General features: G+C 50.6%; 1 protein-coding gene across 1 annotated transcript in view; it reads left to right on the forward strand.

The window, feature by feature from the left end:
- The window catches only part of MALL (mal, T cell differentiation protein like), a 32,788-nt gene extending 26,238 nt beyond the window's left edge, over positions 1 to 6,550 (forward strand). The window contains exons 3-4 of the mRNA XM_052649085.1: positions 2,363 to 2,485; positions 4,980 to 6,550. Of these exons, the coding sequence (XP_052505045.1) occupies positions 2,363 to 2,485; positions 4,980 to 5,042 (186 nt within the window). The 3' untranslated portion in view covers positions 5,043 to 6,550. The remainder of the gene's footprint in view (positions 1 to 2,362; positions 2,486 to 4,979) is intronic.
- The last annotated feature ends 7,012 nt before the right edge of the window (positions 6,551 to 13,562 follow it).

Raw genomic sequence — 13,562 nt, forward strand, 5'->3', positions numbered from 1 at the left:
TAGCTGAAATATGTTTTTGCAGTTGGCCTGTTTGAATCAGGGTCCTCACCAGGCCCACTTGCACTTGGTAGTGGTGATTCTTGAGTACCTTTACTCTATTTTTCAATAGCTGGTTGCCGAACCACGAAAGACACCGGGATTCTTGGCCTCCGGGGGAGAACTCAATCCGAGGCCAGTGATGAGGCTTGATTGCTCAGAACTTTTGTGTAATAAAGCTTTATTAAAGTATACAAGAGATAGAGAACGCTTCTGACATAGACATCAGAAGGGGGCAGAAAGAGTACCCCCTGCTAGCCTTTAAGTGGTGTGTTATATACCTATCAGCAAGCTGTTAATTAGAGAAAGGAGATGTCTCAAAACTCAGAGACTGGCGCCAGGCCCCTCACCCACAACATGCATTTTGAGGGAGCATTGGCACAAGGTGAGTTGTCCCAAGCCGTAAAATGATTGACATGAATCTTGAAGAAAGGCAGGTTTCCAAGCAAAAACCGTCTCAGTAACATAGCTTAAGAGAACACTCGCATGAATAAAACATTCTGGTTTGTCAAGTCGGTTCTGAGTCTTAGGCAGAACCAACTTGAAGACAGAATCTAGGGTAAATAAATACATAGCTCATTAACATAGTGTAAGACAAACATTTCCAAGAGAAAAACACATTGCTTAGCTCCAGGTTTGAGAAAAGTTAAGTTCAGGTGGAGCCTGGTGTCTTCATGGCGGCAGAGAATTTTAAGAGAAACCTCTTTTTAAATCTGTATAGAGAAGGGGGAAGAATCTAACACTTGTCTGTTTGCTCCTGCCGCTTACTGCTGCTGCTAAGTCAGTTGTGTCCGACTCTGTGCGACCCCATAGACGGCAGCCCACCAGGCTCCCCTGTCCCTGGGTTTCTCCAGGCAAGAACACTGGAGTGGGTTGCCATTTCCTTCTCCAAGGCATGAAAGTGAAAAGTGAAAGTGAAGTCGCTCAGTCGTGTCCGACTCTTAGCGACCCCATGGACTGCAGCCCACCAGGCTCCTCCGTCCATGGGATTTTCCAGGCAAGAGTACTGGAGTGGGGTGCCATTGCCTTCAACTGTCTGACACTTGCAGCCTGTTTCCTCCGTTTGGAGACCCCTGGCCTTCCTGTCTGTTACCCTCACACTATCATGGTTCTCCCTGCCAGTGACTTGCTGAAAAAACTGGGTGGTCAGCTGTCCTGTAGACCAGGGGTCCCCCACCTTCAGGTTCTAATGTCTGATGATCTGAGGTGGAGCTGATGCAATAATAATAGAGATAAATTGCACAGTAAATATAATGCAGTTGAATTATCCTGAAACCAACCGTCCACCCACGGTTCTTGAAAAAAAATTGTCTTCCACAAAACCGGTCCCTGGTGCCGAAAAGCCTGGGGACCACTGCTGTAGAAGGTCCCACATTTTGGTTTGTTTGCTTCTTCCTGGTGTGATTTGCTCCTCTAGTCCCTGAATTTTCTGTAAGCCAGAAGTTAGCATCTAAAGGCTAAACTGAAATGGGTTAAACCTTTCTGGCAAGGATGCTTCGTAAGTGTCTCCAAGTCACATCACACATGGTGACTGGTGGTCCTTCTTTCACGATGACAACCTTACCCCATCACTCTTTTCTCCAATGTCCCCTTTCATCTTCTGAGGAATATTCTTTAGGGGTTGCAAAATGCCAATTTGCCTATTATGATATTCCTTCCAGAATACTGTGGTATTCTTATGATGTTAAAGAACACTGCTGAGAGTTTAGCACAAAGGTTCAAAGATGGACGGAAATCTAGAGTCAGATTAGCCCGACTCTGCCATGTGTTAGCTAAGCCTCAGTTTTCTCATCTTTAAAGTGGGCATGTTAATAGTAGCTGCCTTATGAAATTAGCTGTGAAGATGAAATGACACAAGTGTGCACAGTTAGGAAAACACCTAGCAAACAGCAGGCCTTCATCGCACTAACAGTTGGGGAACACAAGCTTGGTGTTAATGTGGCCCGGTTTCAAATCCTGGCTCAGCCTCTAGTCACTGACTTTAACCTTGGACTTCTATTTCCTCAAAATGGCATTAACGATAAATAGAACCAACCTCATAGTTCACAAGGTTCCATGAGATAAATGAGGAAAAGATTTAGCCTACATTTTGACCGGGAAGAAGCACTCAATAAATCTTGGTTCATACTGGTACTGACATTTATTTAATCCACTATTGCTCACAACATAGAAATTGCGCTAGGAACACTGTGAAAGCAAAAAGCAGGAGTTTCGGGAGCAGGCTTGTCGCTTTGGCCCCCTCTGGCCAGAGGCTGAGTCAGAGGAGAAGGTGTTACCGCTTGCGTGCCCGAGTGACAGTGGCTGTGCCCCCGCTGCGTCTTTCCAGGACAGCCTGTATCACGGGACCACGGGCATCCTGTACATGAGTGCCGCCGTGTTACAAGTGCACGCCACCATCGTGTCAGAGACCCAGGACCTGAAGAACTACTATATAAACACTGCAGCCTCGGTGAGTGCTGGACAAGGGCACGGCAGGCAGCACCAGGGAGGGAAAGCCAGGGGCTCAATTCTGTCTCCTCTGGAACAGATGACCCCATATCCTCAGACTGAAGGAGTCCTGAGGGAAGGGAGGGGTGTGCGTGCGTGTGTGTGAGAGTGCGTGCGCACACACAGATGCGCTGGCAGTCAGGTGTGCCCAAGCTCACAGGGTGCCAAGCCCACGTGTAGGTATCATCTCTCCTCCTGGTGGCTCAGACAGTAAAGAATCTGCCTTCAATGCAGGGAGACCGGGGTGCAATCCCTGGGTAGGGAAGATCCCCTGGAGAAGGGCATGTCTACCAACTCCAGTATCCTTGCCTGGAGAATTCCAGGACAGAGGAGCCTGGCAGTCCACGGGGTTGCAAAGAGTTGGACATGGCTAACACTTCACTCACACCAACTACGCTGCCCTCAGAATGTTTTTCCAAAAGATAAATTTTCCAAAATGCACATCTCTTATTGAAAATCCTTAGGCCTTCCCTGGCAATCCAGTGGTTAAGACGTCACCTTCCAAGGCAGGGGGCATGGGTTCAATCCCTGGTCGGGGAGCTAAGACCATCATGCCTCATGGCCCCCAAACCAGAACATAAACAATAGAAACAGTATTGTAACAAATTAACTAAAGATTTTTCAAAATGGTCCACATAAAAATTTATTAAAAAAATGAAAGGAAATCCTTCAGTGGCTCCTTTTTCTGGTGGAATGGACCTCAATTCCTCATCACGACTCAAGTTCCTGCGTCCTTCTATTTCAGTCCCCCTATTTCCACGGTGTTACATATTGGCTGATGGAATCCAAGGCAAGGTGGTCCAGACGAGTTGTGGCCCGAGCAGGACTTCTGGACCTCGGGCTCACTGCCTGCCTGCCCAACAGCCTTTCCAGGCCCTGAGTGTGGCTGCTTCCCTCTCTTGGGGGGATGGCGCCCTCAAGTGACAGGTGGCTCACATGACAGGTGGTGGGTTCCTCCAGTGTGAGTCTGTGTGCCCGCATGTGCTCCTAACCCTCCTTACTCCTTCTCAGGAAGATCTAAGGCCCAGGCTGGGTCCCACCCCATCAGCTCCAGTCTCTGTGGCCAGAAAAGTCCTGTGTCAGTCGGGTTCCCCAGGGATCGGGCAGCAGCAGGAGGGGGTGTGATATGGGGTGCTGCCGCCCTTTGTCAGAAAGATACCAGGCCAACGCGGTGACCCTCCAGGACGCCTTTCCTGCCTGTCTGCCTCCTTGCCCCCCAGCCCAGCACCTCTCTGCCTCCCACCACTCGGGGTGCTGCTCGCCCTGCTCAGGGGCCCCTGTCACAGCCTCTTTGCTGGCCCTGGACCCCTCTCACCTGGGCCTCGGCTTCCGGCTCCCTCACCTCCTCCTGTTCTTTTCTCACTTGTCACCTTTCGGTGAGGCCACCACTCAGCCCCACTCAGAGTAGTAGCTCCTACTTCTCTCCTGGTTTATCTTGGGTCTTTTCTGCATGTGCCACCAAGATGCAAGTTCCATGAGGATAGGAATTTTTGAATTTTTGTTCACCATTAGATTCATGCCTGAAGCATGCGTGCTCATGCTAAGTCGCTTCAGTCTTGTTCGACTCTTGCGACCCCATGGGCCCTAGCCCGCCAGACTCCTCTGTCCATGGGATTCTCCAGGCAAGGATACTGGAGTGGGCTGCTGTGCCCTCCTCCAGGGGACCTTCCCGAACCTGCGTCTTCTGCTTCTCTTGCGTCTCCTGCATTGCAGGCAGATTCTTTACCACTGAGCCACCGAGGAAGCCCATAGCAGATGCTTACAAGATATGTTGAATGAATGAATGAAACAGAGTGTGATTGGACAGGGTGGGGCAAAGGGAAGATGGAGTCCTCCGCTGGACTGAGATCATTAGACAGTGCAGCCGGGTATCTTTGGGAATGGCTTTGGACATGGCCGTCGGGGAGGGAGGGGTCATGGGGAGCACAGGTTTTGGGCTTGGGTAGCTGGATGAGATGAGAATCCTGGGATCAACTGGGCTTGTGAGGGAATCTCAGGAGTTCAGTTTGACCAGAGAGCTGGTGGGGCCTCTGAGCCTCTGAAGATCTAAGAGGTGGTGCGTAGAATCGAGTTCTGGACCTGTGAGTGAAACTCTCATTTGAGCACAGACTGTGGCTGAAGGTGGAGGAAGGGGTGAGTGCCCAGAAAGAGGTGAGGGCACCCAGGGCGGGCATGGAGACGGGCCCACTTTATGGCAGGTAGAGGGGCCCAGGTCTGCAGGTGAGAGTGCTGCTGCACAGCCACCGTGGGACGAGGGGGTGGAGTGCGTGGAGTGCTTCAGGGCGGGTGGAGGGGCTGCCCCGTGGCTGCTGCCCTCAGGCCAGGCAGGGCTCAGGCAGGCAGCGGGTGAAGCAGGGTCAAAACAAGGGCCATCCAGGCTGCCATGGGCCTCTGTGGGGTTGTGGGGGGTAGTGATTGCCAGCATCTCTAAGGCAGTAACTCCCTGGCTCTTCCAGTTCTTTGCCTTCATCACCACCCTGCTCTATATCCTGCATGCCTTCAGCATCTATTACCACTGAAGAAGCAAGGGGCCAGGCAACGTGGAAGATGCTTTTTCAAAACCAGGAGTGTCAGCTTCCAAAACTGGTTTTCAACCTTCGCCATCTGGATGATAAACAGCTCACCAACGATGACATCACAGCATCCACAAACCATCTTTTCAGACTGAGCGATGAAATCACGCGCTGGCAGATGTTTGGACATTTTAATTCATTGTGATGAATATGAAAAGGCTGGTGGGGGGAGGACTTTGTTGCTGTTCCATTTTGTTTTGTTTCGCCCAGGGAAAGCAATTGTATCACGGGATTATCTGACAATGACCCTCACTCTTCTAGAAAGCTAACATCTTATGTGGAAAATTCCAGGTCTACCACCATCTTGCCCGTTTGGGGATCTGCCTCGGCAACAAGCTTCCCCACAGCTGACTGATGAGAACCTTTATCATTTTCTTAAAATCAAAATGGTGCTGTCAACGTCTTCAGTTCTGAAGAACCACAGACCTTGCTCCTGTCCCGGGATCCTGCCTCTTCACTGCAGTAGTGGTACAAACCCGCTACCCCCTCCCACACTGCCTGAATCCAATTCATGTCCCCTTCCTCTTTTCTCTACACTTTTAGGAGCCAAGGGAACTCTGAGGGCAGATTTGTGGGGAAAATAAGGGACTGACCGCAAAATTGTTCTATACGAAGACCAGGGAGGGGAGGAGGGGTCGGACAGGGAAGGGTATAACCCATTTTTCTGGTTCTCAGTAAGTCAGGCTGCTCAGAGAACTTCAGGGCTGCAGGACGCCTGGGTCAGGCCTCCAGACCCCACTCCTTGTCCCTCAGAAAAGACTATCAAGGAAGCAAGAAGGACATTACGTGCCAGGATTCTCCTCTGGGCTCCGGTTACACAGAGGATATCAAGGAGGCTGGAAAGGACCCCATCCTAGGGTCCCTGCTCTTTCACGAGGCTCCTCCCCACAGTGGTCCAGCTGGGTGGGGCCTGGACTGTCCAGCCAGCCTGCTGCAGTGAAGGGCTTCCAGGGGGCCGGGAAGTCCAAAGGCATTTGTGCTCCAGGGCATTCTCAAAGAAAAGGCACAGAGACACGTAAACTCATGTGCTGGATCCCTAACTGAATCGTTTTCAAAGGAAGGCTGTGCTGTCTGACGGTTCTGGCCCTGAGCTGGGGGTCCAGGCGTCTGTGTGGCTCAGTCTCTGAGGAGAGTCAGTGCTCAGCCCCCAGCTGCGTGGACCTGCTGCCATTCTGAAATGCAATAAGTTATTATGTGGGAGTGCTTTGTCTGAGCCAGTTCGAGGGCTTAAAGTTTTGGATCGACTTTTTTCTGCTTCTGGGGGAGAAAGGGTCAGGAAGGCCGGGGGATCACCAGAGAGAAAATCGGCTTCAGGCCTTGACAGCTCACCTTCTAATCACCCCATAGCTTTCAAAGTCACCATTCATCTGTGACTTTCCGGCCTGTCATCTGTCTGGGATGTTCAGTATTTCCTGAGCAGTCACATCCAAATAAAAGTGGTTTCTACAGTGTAACGGCTGGAGCTCATCTCTTTTGTGGCCTCACCACTGGGGCTGGCCACCATGGCACAGGTCTCAGTAGCAGCTGTACTGAGACCCCACACCCCCGACCCGTGGGAGGGGTCCAAGGCCCAGCCCACCCAGCCTTGCTTCACGGGCAGCTGCCCCGAGATGCCACAGCTGGCCCCAGAACTTGGGTCTGTGGCATCATTTCCACTTCAGTAAGAATGGTTTCCCTTGTGGCTCAGTGGTAAAGAACCCGTCTGCCAGTGCAGGAGACACAGGTTCAGTTCCTGGGTGGGGAAGATCCCCTGGAGGAGGGCATGGCAGCCCACTCCAGTATTCTTACCAGGGAAATCCCATGGACAGAGGAGCCTGGTGGGCTAGAGTCCATGGTGTCACGGAGAGTCAGACACAACTGAGTAACTAACACGCACACACAGCTGGGCTAAGGTGTAAGCATGCGGAAGTGGGGTAACATCAAGGTGCATCACGTCAAGATGAAGTTACGTAAGACTTAGACATGTCGAGAGGCGTTATGTCAAGGTGCTGTGGATTAAGAGGAGCTGTAGCAAGATGTACCTGTGTTCAGGGGTACTTACAGCAGGTTATTGCAAGGCGTAGGTCAGCTCTGGGCACCTGTAGACGCAGTGGCAGCAGCCGGATGGACCCTGTGATCCCTGTAAGTGGGACCATTAAAGACTTGTGTCATCAAACTTGGCAGGAACGCACCAGGGCCCCCTTGAGTTAAGGTCCTTTTCTTCAGCAACCATGGGAAATGACTCCACCACCATTAAGGTCGTGAAGTTATTTCTCTTTTCAGTGTTAAGACGCCTTTTGCAGTGGTGGTGGTCTAGTCACTCAGTTGCGTCCCACTCTCGCAGCCTCATGGACTATAGCCTGCCAGGTTCCTCTTTCCATGGGATTTCCCAGGCAAGAATATTGGAGTGGGTTGCCGTTCCCTTCTCCAGGGGATCTTCCCAACCCATGATCGAACCCGAGTCTCCAGCGCTGCAGGCAGATTCTCTACCAACTGAGCCACCAGAGAAGCCCAAGACGCCTTTTAAGGGGAGATAATTAAGGAGACAGATACAGGTGGGAAACTGAGGTCGGTGCAGTTATCCAAGCTCTCCACTGGGTGGCGCGCGGGCTCCACTCCCATGCGGAGACAGAGGGCCTTCCTGGTGGTGGGAGGTGGTCAGGGCGCGAGGCGGCAGAAAATGCCGATCGACCCCAGTGGCGTCCTTGGGGATTTTGCCAGAGAAGGCTGCCCCTGCCACAGGGGGAGGCAGGGATGTTCCCTGTCCTTGGAGCTTCCGTGGAAAAGGAGGCCCGGGGCCCTGCCTTGGCACAGTTTGCCTGTTAAGGCTGGAGGTGAGGGGGCGGGTGTCACACGGCGGGCCCCTTGGTCCATCCGCCATCGCTGCGGCCGGGTGACGGCTGGACCCGAGCCAGGGGAAAGATCTGCCCCTCTGAAGGGGAAGGGGGGCGGGGGTGGGGGACTTCTGCCTGATATCCTTACAGCCGTCACTGCCCACTGTACCCTCGCTGCCTGGCCGAGTTCACCGGGACACACAGACTCCTGGTCCCTGGAGTGATGCGCCTGTGCTGGGGAGGGGCGCACGCCGGCCCGCGCTGACCCAAGACTGCTGCCAGGGACCACTGAGGGAGGCGGGGCAGAGCGTGGGGGATCCCAGGCTAAGGCACAGTGTTAACACCCAACCTCTCCTTTCATCAGCTTCTGCCCATCAGGTATATGCCCAGGTTTCCAGAAGCTTTCAGGGGGCACCGCTGACCCTGCCCACCCAGCTCCCCAGCTCCCTCCAGCACCCCAAACCTTTATGTAGGGGTTTTGGGCCCCAGTGAGTTTCATCCTTGGGTCGGGAAGATACCCTGGAGAAGGAAATGGCAACCCACTCCAGTATTCCATAAAACCTTTATGTAGGGGTTTTGGGCCCCAGTGAGTTTGATCCTTGGGTTGGAAAGATCTCCTGGAGAAGGCAATGGCAACCCACTCCAGAAAATTCCATGGACAGAGGAGCCTGGTGAGCTACAGTCCATGGGGTTGCAAAGGAGTCGGACACGACTGAGTGACTAACACACACACACACTTGCTATGTAGCCCCACCTTTGCTGAAATTCTACAGCTGCATCTGAAGAGGGGCCCCCAGAGTGCACTAACGCCCAACAACCCTGGATGTCTGCCTTCTCTCTGGGCTTTGGCCTGCTTCTCTGTGGCAAAAATGCCCTCGAAGACCCTCTGGAGTCAGCGCTTCCTCCTAGAGAGATAGGGAAGGCAGAGGAGAAAATCAAGAAGGGATTCCTCAGGCCACTTTTGTGCAGTGGGAGGGTAGATCACAAAGCCCTCCCGTCCGAGCCAGGCTCCTCTGGTGCAGACGCAGCGGACACCGGTGGGAGCAGCGGAGAGCCTCGCGCCAGGGCACCTGCCTTCTGCAGGGCAGCCTCCATGTTTGCCAAAAGCATATCTCACAGGTTTGGTTCTGTTGCCTGAGTGTTTGCTGAGCGTCTGCTTTGTGCCTGGGTGGGGCTCTGCTCTCAAGGACTGGGAGTGGGGTGTGTTGCAGGGAGAGGGTTCATGTCTTAGGGCAATGGGGCACTGACCCAAACTGGAAGCAGGGAGGGATTTACAAAAGGCCTCCCAGGAAATGGGACCTCCAGGAAGTTATCAGAGCCATCAGCCACCTGCCCTTCCCCTGCCTGGAGTCACAGGCTGGGGGTCTAAAGGGGAGATGCAGTCATAGGCGGAGAGGGCAGTCAGGATAGGCAACAGTGTAAGGAAGGGCTCTGAGTCCAACAGCGGCCATGGTTCAGGAGCCAACAGCAGCCTGTCCAGGGTAGTATCAGCAAGCCTGGGCTTGCAGATATTAGCTGTGACCTTGATTCTCCTGCCGAGATGAAGAGCTGGGGGAAGAGCTGGGGGTTAAGCAAGGAGTACAGATCCTTGTGTCCACAGTGGCCACCCTCTCAGGAGGCGACCAGAGCATGTTTGAAGATGTGTCTTCATTAAGAATCTATATCCTTGAGAATGGAGCTTCCCTGGTGGCTCAGTGGTAAAAAATTTGCCTGCCAGTTCAGGAGACCTAGGTTCGATCCCTGGGTCAGGAAGATCCCCTGGAGAAGGGCATGGCAACCCACTCCAGTGTTCTTAAGAACACTGGGAAATCCCAGTGTTAAGACCTGGGAAATCCCATGGACAGAGGACTGGTGGACTGCAGTCCATGGGGTCGCAGAGTCAGGCACAACTTAGCAACTAAACAACAATATCCTTGGAAATTCCCTGGCAGTCCAGTGTTTCGGACATCACACTTTCACTGCCAAGGGCCTGGGTTCAACCTTGGGCAGGGAACTAAGATCCCACAAGCCACAAGGTGTGACCAAAACAAAAAAAATAATCTGTATCTTTGAATTTTCCAAAAACAAAACACTACTACTACCTTGGATTCCCCATCATGGTACAACTACAAGGAGGATCACACTCTTCATACTAGTAATGAATTGGTCATTTATACCAGTAATTAAGAATAATGGCCAACACTCTCATGGAAGCTAGTAGACCCAAGCCCTCACATGGCTGCCTCTCCCTTGTGAGGAGACCTGACAGGTATTAAGTGCCACCCTCACTGCAAGTGAGTGGGAAGTCCCATCTCCTGCCTGGGGATTCCAGGTAGGGGTGAGGGCTCACACCAGGGCCACACCACCAAGGCCCCTGGATGCACCCCCACATCTGAGCTCCCAGGAGGCTTCAGCTCAGAAGGGGGTTGGGGGTTGCTCCGAATATGGCCCTCTCCCAAGTCCACTTGGAGCCTGAGTCTCCAAGGAGGCTGGGAGGCCTTGGTGCTGTTCAGTCGCTCAGTAGTATCTGACTCTTTGTGACCCATGGGCCACAGCACGTCAGGCATCCCTGTCCTTCACCATCTCCTGGAGTTTGTGCAAATTCATGTCCATTGAGTTGGTGATGCCATCCAACCATCTCATCCTCTGCCATCCCCTTCTCCTCCTGCCCTCCATCTTTCCCAGCATCAGGGTCTTTTCTAACGATTCGGCTCGTTGCATCAGGCTCTGATTGGAGGTCACTGGAGATGTGAAGGAGCAGAGTGAGAAGAGTCTGAATCTCAGGAAGGTCAAAGCACTGAGTCAGGACCATCTGTGTTCCCACCAACCCAGGACCCTGTCTCAGATGCTCTTAGACAAGTTTGAGGCACCTACGGCATCCAGTCTGGGCACTGGATGCTGAGATGAATAAGAAATGGCCTCTGCTATTGAGGAGCTCACAGACTCTGAGAAACCAGGGAAAAGACACTGAGCAAGGAGCTAGGGGTTTGCTCTGAGGAGGGCACCAGGGTGGAAACTTCCCCTGACCAGCATGCTCGGGACCGCAGTGAGCCCTGTGACCATTCCAGCCATTTAACCATTGGCCGAGTTTGTCTTTAGCTGGTATCTATACTGCTGTGGATCTTGGAGTTTCTTAGAAGAGCCCTAATTTTATGGAAGGTAATTGTTTCTTCTTTTTTTTCAGAGGCAATCCACTGGAACTGTAGCTAAATATGATTTCATTTTTATGCTTCTGTAAAATTTTTTCATCTAAAAGAATGTGCCAAGAAGGAAAAAGTCCACTTTAGTTTTGGAAATTACAACCTGCATAGCTCACACATACCCACACGTACACACACACACCCCTGCACACATACATGTGTGTGCATGCATGCTCAGTCGCTCAGTTGTGTCTGGTTCTTTGTGACCCCATGGACTATAGCCCGCTGGGCTCCTCTGTCCATGGAATTTTCCAGGTGGGAATACTGCAGTGAGTTGGCGTTTCCTCCTGCAGGGGACCTTCTTGACCCAGGGATCAAACCCACGTCTCTTGTGTCTCCTACATTGGCAGGCAGATTCTTTACCACTGTGCCATCATGGAAACCCACACACTTGCACACAAATACACACCTGAACACACACACCCTCAGCATGGGGTGCTGCCCACAGAGAGATCTCTGAGCCTGAACTTTCACTTGTAGACACCAACTGCCTTTCTTCCTCTGTTTGGCCCCCGAGCAAAGGCCCCTGAGCAAAGGCCCCCAAGCAAAGGAGAGCTGTCACCCAGTGCTGTGTTGTGGGGACTGGCTGGAACCTGCAGGGGACACCTGCAGGGGCTGAAGGAAAGCGCTTCCACCTGCAGCGGCATCTGTTTGAGAGGTAGGGGCCGGGTGGGCCAGGTGAGGAGCAGTGTGCAACCTGGAAGAACATCGAAATCAACACACAGAAATCCCTCAGATTCCTATACACTAATAATGAGAAAATAGAAAGAGAAATTAAGGAAACAATTCCATTCACCATTGCAACAAAAAGAATAAAATACTAGGGAATATATATACCTAAAGAAACTAAAGACTTATATATAGAAAACTATAAAACACTGGTGAAAGAAATCAAAGAGGACACTAATAGATGGAGAAATATACCATGTTCATGGACTGGAAGAATCGATATAGTGAAAATGAGTATACTACCCAAAGGAATCTATAGATTCAATGCAATCCCTATCAAGCTACCAACAGTATTTTTCACCGAGCTAGAACAAATAATTTTACAATTTGTATGGAAATACAGAAAACCTCGGATAGCCAAAGCAATCTTGAGAAAGAAGAATGGAACTGGAGGAACAAACCTGCCTGACTTCAGGCTCTACTACAAAGCCACAGTCATCAAGACAGTATGGTACTGGCACAAAGACAGAAATATAGATCAATGGAACAAAATAGAAAGCCCAGAGATAAATCCATGCACCTATGGACACCTTATCTTTGACAAAGGAGGCAAGAATATACAATGGAGAAAAGACAATCTCTTTAACAAGTGGTGCTGGGAAAACTGGCCAGCCACTTGTAAAAGAATGAAACTAGAACACTTTCTAACACCATACACAAAAATAAACTCAAAATGGATTAAAGATCTAAACTTAAGACCCAAAACTATAAAACTCCTAGAGGAGAACATAGGCAAAACACTCTTCGACATAAATCACAGCAGGATCCTCTGTGACCCACCTCCCAGAATATTGGAAATAAAAGCAAAATTAAACAAATGGGATCTAATTAAAATTAAAAGCTTCTGCACAACAAAGGAAACTATAAGCAAGGTGAAAAAACAGCCTTCATAATGGGAGAAAATAATAGCAAATGAAACAACTGACAAACAACTAACCTCAAAAATATACAAGCAACTCCTGCAGCTCAATTCCAGAAAAATAAATGACCCAATCAAAAAATGGGCCAAAGAACTAAACAGACATTTCTTCAAAGAAGACACGCAGATGGCTAACAAACACATGAAAAGATGCTCAACATCACTCATTATCAGAGAAATGCAAATCAAAACCACAATGAGGTACCATTTCACACCAGTCAGAATGGCTGCGATCCAAAAGTCTACAAGCAATAAATGCTGGAGAGGGTGTGGAGAAAAGGGAGCCCTCTTACACTGTTGGTGGGAATGCAAACTAGTACGGCCACTATGGAGAACAGTGTGGAGATTCCTTAAAAAACGGGAAATAGAACTGCCTTATGACCCAGCAATCCCACTGCTGAGCATACACACTGAGGAAACCAGAATTGAAAGAGACACATGTACCCCAGTGGTCATCACAGCACTTTTTATAATAGCCAGGACATGGAAACAACCTAGATGTCCATCAGCAGACCAACGGATAAGAAAGCTGTGGTACATATACACAATGGAGTATTACTCAGCCATTAAAAAGAATACATTTGAATCAGTTCTAATGAGGTGGATGAAACTGGAGCTGATTATACAGAGTGAAGTAAGCCAGAAAGAAAAACACCAATACAGTATACTAACACATATATATGGAATTTGGAAAGATGGTAACGATAACCCTGTAGGCGAGACAGCAAAAGAGACACAGATGTATAGAACAGTCTTTTGGACTCTGTGGGAGAGGGTGAGGGTGGGATGATTTGGGAGAATGGCTTTGAAACATGTATAATATCCT

Source organism: Budorcas taxicolor, chromosome 11, assembly GCF_023091745.1.
Source record: "Budorcas taxicolor isolate Tak-1 chromosome 11, Takin1.1, whole genome shotgun sequence".
Lineage (NCBI taxonomy): Eukaryota > Metazoa > Chordata > Mammalia > Artiodactyla > Bovidae > Budorcas > Budorcas taxicolor.